Source organism: Triticum dicoccoides, chromosome 3B (assembly GCF_002162155.2).
Source record: "Triticum dicoccoides isolate Atlit2015 ecotype Zavitan chromosome 3B, WEW_v2.0, whole genome shotgun sequence".
In the NCBI taxonomy this organism is placed as follows: domain Eukaryota; kingdom Viridiplantae; phylum Streptophyta; class Magnoliopsida; order Poales; family Poaceae; genus Triticum; species Triticum dicoccoides.
Window position 1 is genome coordinate 21043296 of NC_041385.1, and position 4694 is coordinate 21047989.

At 41.2% G+C, this 4694-nt stretch overlaps 1 protein-coding gene across 1 annotated transcript; it reads right to left on the reverse strand.

Moving 5' to 3' along the window:
* Positions 1–2123: 2123 nt before the first annotated feature.
* On the reverse strand, positions 2124–4462 carry LOC119280569. Its single transcript, XM_037561381.1, has 5 exons — positions 4343–4462; positions 3260–3326; positions 3073–3127; positions 2509–2619; positions 2124–2397 (listed from the first exon to the last, which is right to left on the reverse strand). Exons 1-5 carry the CDS (start codon positions 4460–4462, stop codon positions 2307–2309), a joined length of 444 nt encoding a protein of 147 aa, XP_037417278.1. The 3' UTR covers positions 2124–2306.
* Between the last annotated feature and the right edge of the window lie 232 nt (positions 4463–4694).

Genomic DNA, 4694 nt, shown 5'->3' on the forward strand with positions numbered 1-4694 from the left:
GCTGTTTTCAGCAGAACTACCATGATGTTATTTTGTGCAGAAATAAAAGTTCTCGGAATGTCCTGGAAATCCACGGAGAAACTTTTCAGAATTAATAAAAAATATTGGTGACAGAAATAGCGTCAGGGGGCCCACACCCTGTCCACGAGGGTGGGGGCGCGCCCCCTCCCCCTGGGCGCGCCCCCTGCCTTGTGGGGCCCCTGGACGTCCACCGACCTCAACTCCAACTCTATATATTTGCTTCCACAGAGAAAAAAATCAGGGAGAAAGTTTCATCGTGTTTTACAATACGGAGCCGCTGCCAAGCCCTAATCTCTCTCGAGAGGGCTGATCTGGAGTCCGTTCGGGGCTCCGAAGAGGGGGATTCGTCGCCGTCGTCATCATCAACCATCCTCCATCACCAATTTCATGATGCTCACCGCCATGCGTGAGTAATTCCATCGTAGGCTTGCTGGACGGTGATGGGTTGGATGTGATTTATCATGTAATCAAGTTAGTTTTGTTAGGTTTTGATCCCTAGTATCCACTATGTTCTGAGATTGATGTTGCTATGACTTTGCTATGCTTAATGCTTGTCACTAGGGCCCAAGTGCCATGATTTCAGATCTGAACCTATTATGTTTTCATGAATATATGTGAGTTCTTGATCCTATCTTGCAAGTCTATAGTCACCTATTATGTGTTATGATCCGACAACCCTGAAGTGACAATAATCGAGATACTTCTCGGTGATGACGTAGTTTGAGGAGTTCATGTATTCACTATGTGTTAATGCTTTGGTCTGGTACTCTATTAAAAGGATGCCTTAATATCCCTTAGTTTCCACTAGGACCCCGCTGCCACGGGAGGGTAGGACAAAAGATGTCATGCAAGTTCTTTTCCATAAGCACGTATGACTATATTCAGAATACATGCCTACATTACATTGATGAACTGGAACTAGTTCTGTGTCACCCTATGTTATAACTATTACATGAGGAATCGCATCTGACATAATTATCCATCATTGATCCAATGCCTACGAGCTTTTCACATATTGCGCTTTGCTTATTTACTTTTCCGTTGCTACTGTCACAATTACTACCAAACTGCTATCGTTACTTTGGCCACTGTTACCATTACTATCATACTACTTTGCTACTAAATACTTTGCTGCAGATACTAAGTTATCCAGGTGTGGTTGAATTGACAACTCAACTTCTAATACTTGAGAATATTCTTTGGCTCCCCTTGTGTCGAATCAATAAATTTGGGTTGAATACTCTACCCTTGAAAACTGTTGTGATTCCCTATACTTGTGGGTTATCAAGACTGTTTTCTGGCGCCGTTGCCGGGGAGCATAGCTCTATTCTTTGAGTTACTTGGGATTTATATCTGCTGATCACTATGAGGAACTTGAAAGACGAAAGAACTAAGATTTATCCCTCAACTACGAGGGGAGGTAAGGAACTGCCATCTAGCTCTGTACTAGATTCTCCTTCTGTTATAAGTAAGCTTGCGACAACTAAACCTGCTTCTGCTATTAATTCTGATATGTCGCATATTATTGATGATGCCACTTCTACTATGCATGATTCTTATGATGAAAGTACTTCTGTGCCTGATACTACTGTGCCATTAGGTGAATATCTAGATGAACAACTTGCTAGGGTTAGAGAGAATGAAATTATTGAAGATGATATTATTGAAGATAGTGATGATGAAATTATTGAGGGTTATGTTATGGATGAAGAAACTGCTAGAGATCTTCTTGCTTGCAATGATAGATCCGATCTTAAGAAGTTATTAGCTAACACTACTAGGAAAAACGCTACCAGTAGCATAGTTTTTTTTGCATACCAGTAGCGCGGGCACCCGCGCTACTGCTACGACGCTACATCTAACTTTTAGCAGTAGTGGGTTTTTTACCCCGCGCTACAGCTGAAAAAGTTACTAGTAGCGTGCCCCCCCCCCGCGCTACTGCTATCACATACACACGCTACTAGTAATGAAATAGTAGTAGCGTTGGGTAAACTACCAACGCTACTAGTATCCTATATACTAGTAGCGCCCAGTTTTTTTCCCATGCTACTACTAACCTATTATGAATTAAAAAAATAAAATCAACCAATTTCATTCCATCACACGGTTCCTCATTGTAACGACAACTCATGTATAATTCAAATCACACAGTGTTGTGCATAGCAACTTGGTAAGCAACTACCTAAGTAAGCTCTACTACTATTACACATCGGGCAGCCTCAACAGAACACACCTGACCGAAGGCAGCCACCATCGTGACTTGGGACGCCATCACGTCCCTCTCCCTAGCCCTCGGTTCCAGCTGGCCTGGGTCGATGTCGTCCTCGTGTCTTGCCACTAGCGGGCGGATGAAGCCATGTACAAATGCCCCGCACCCTGAAACCCGAACACCATTAAGATTCAGATTCAGAATTGGCCACATACCGAATCAAGTGTATCTGAATGTTGATCATCTCTCGGGCTCGGGGTGTCTGGCCGACTTCTTACCCATGTGTTGGGGTGCCAGAGGTAGAGGAGGAGTGAGGCGAATACATCGGCAACCACGCCACCGTCCAGTCCAAGAACCTCTTGACGATCATCGGTGTCGCCACCAGAACCCTGCAGCATTACCAACAGAGGTTTAGAAACTTCAGATTCTTTGGGAAGAATGACATGGAGAACAATGCGGTATATGTTGATGCCAATGTGCTACAAATTTTACATGTGCATATGTACTTTCGTGGAGCACACATGAATATAATAAAGTAAATGACTTAGAATGCCAACACTAGATGCACTAATATTGTATATAAGTAATTGTTAAAGCGAAATTAATGAAACACATTTACACTTGCTTGCACTTTGAGTAAGCATATGGATGGAGGAGTACCTGTAAAGTACATGATTACATTAACTTATCGCTTGAATCTTGGCTTTCATTGTTGGTAGACAAAAATAAGAAGCTAGATTGTGCAAAAAATTAGAAACAAGCAGTTCTGCTAACAAGTAATTCATGTGTTCCTTTATGCTATTCTCGAAAAGTAAACAGAGAACTGAATCCTGTAAATATACCTGACAATTGCCATCTCCGTTAACCTTGAGCTCAACCAGGCCATACAGCACCAACCTAAATAAGGCATCATATTGGAATAAAATGACAGACAATCAAAAAAGACCTACCACGGGGCACAGAGAGTATACAGAACATGTCTTCATGTATAGATTTATGGGATGACAAGTATACTACAGGGGTATTTACCTGTCAAGAAGTCTTCGGTGATCTGAAAAGGCTTCATCAAAAGAAGGAAATTTGTTTTAGGGACATGCTGCAGTAGCAAAGTGAATAAGTAGCAAAAACTTTAGACATAACAATGATCTTCAAGGCAACACATGCAAGTTAAAGTAAAACTCGTCAAAGAATGAGTTTCTTGATCATTGACGGAGAGTTAGAGATGCAGGTTCTGAACTTCTATTTTCTAGATTGATGAGTAACAAACTCATTATTAAATGCTAAAATGGGGCTTGCCTTAATATGGGAAGTAAAGTTGCAAAAATATCACAAACAACAGTAAAAATGGAACATAGCTCAGCATTTGTATTGATAGGAACAAACATAAAATTGAACCATGGGTATCTACTAGGTAGACCGATAATTCTGCATTTAACATATTATCTGAACCGCAAATAATGTCCGGCATCCTTTAGTAATAACACAAGCATTTTTATGATTACTTAGCAAGAACTAGCAATTACAACTCCTCTGGATACAAAATAGAGGCACTTGTACTGAATTCAGCTTGTTATCATAAGTTTTTCTAAAAGGTTCATATAAAGTTTTCCAGTAATACTTATTAGAAAATTTATCAGTTGGAAAAGAGTATTAGAGTGGGATGATAACAACAGTTGCTTCCTGAACACTAATCAAAATAGTTGCTTCTTGGATACTAATTTCCCTGACACTGACTGAATCTGAAGAGGATACTTTGTTGCTGCAGCTAATTAACTTGCATTGACAATGACTTCTCCAAAACAGAATTCACAATTGATGTACTACTATGTGAAGGATACTATGTGCTGGTTCTGATTCTTCTAGTGAGATAAACGACGAGGCTTAGGTACTAATCAAACGCTGCCTTCTACTTGCAGACTTTTGGATTGACAAGCTCAGCAGTGACCTAAGCTGGCAATATTATCAACTCCAAAGCACATCACTAGCAAACTCAACATCATTATGTTATTCCATCCCAGATAAAGTTCACATGTTAACATTTCATCCCTCTGCAAGAGCTAAAGTGCAAGAAACCAGAGCATGGAAAACGAATGCACCAAATAGCATCCACACCTTATCCGTAGCCGTGATGACAGACGCAACATTGGACCTGGCGAAGTTCTGGAGCCCCGAAATGATCTGCAGGTGCAAAAGGCCAATCACTATCGTTAGAGCCCAGCAGCAACATTGCATAGTATCAAAGCAATGAAATTTTTATTGCTCTACGCTTCAACCCAGAGATGGCTTCTAGACTAGCACTACCCATCCAGCACACAGTTAATTCAGTACAAATAGTGCCGCGTGCATTGCAATCTTCTTCGGGGCTCGAACATGGACTGGAGCCCTCTACTTCTTCTACATAAGGTGGAGATGCACTGGCGTTTGTTTAGGAAAGGGGATTGAGTTAGGAGGGGATGACATGTCT

What these genes read in the sequence shown, in the direction of transcription:
- LOC119280569 (XM_037561381.1), bottom strand. Translation starts at nt 4,462, where the DNA reads ATGCAATGTTGCTGCTGGGCTCTAACGATAGTGATTGGCCTTTTGCAC. An exon ending in TCATCACGGCTACGGATAAG is followed by an intron (nt 3,327 to 4,342) that starts GTGTGGATGCTA and finishes TTGCTACTGCAG; the next exon opens with CATGTCCCTAAAACAAATTT. An exon ending in TCTGGCACCCCAACACATGG is followed by an intron (nt 2,398 to 2,508) that starts GTAAGAAGTCGG and finishes TTCGGGTTTCAG; the next exon opens with GGTGCGGGGCATTTGTACAT.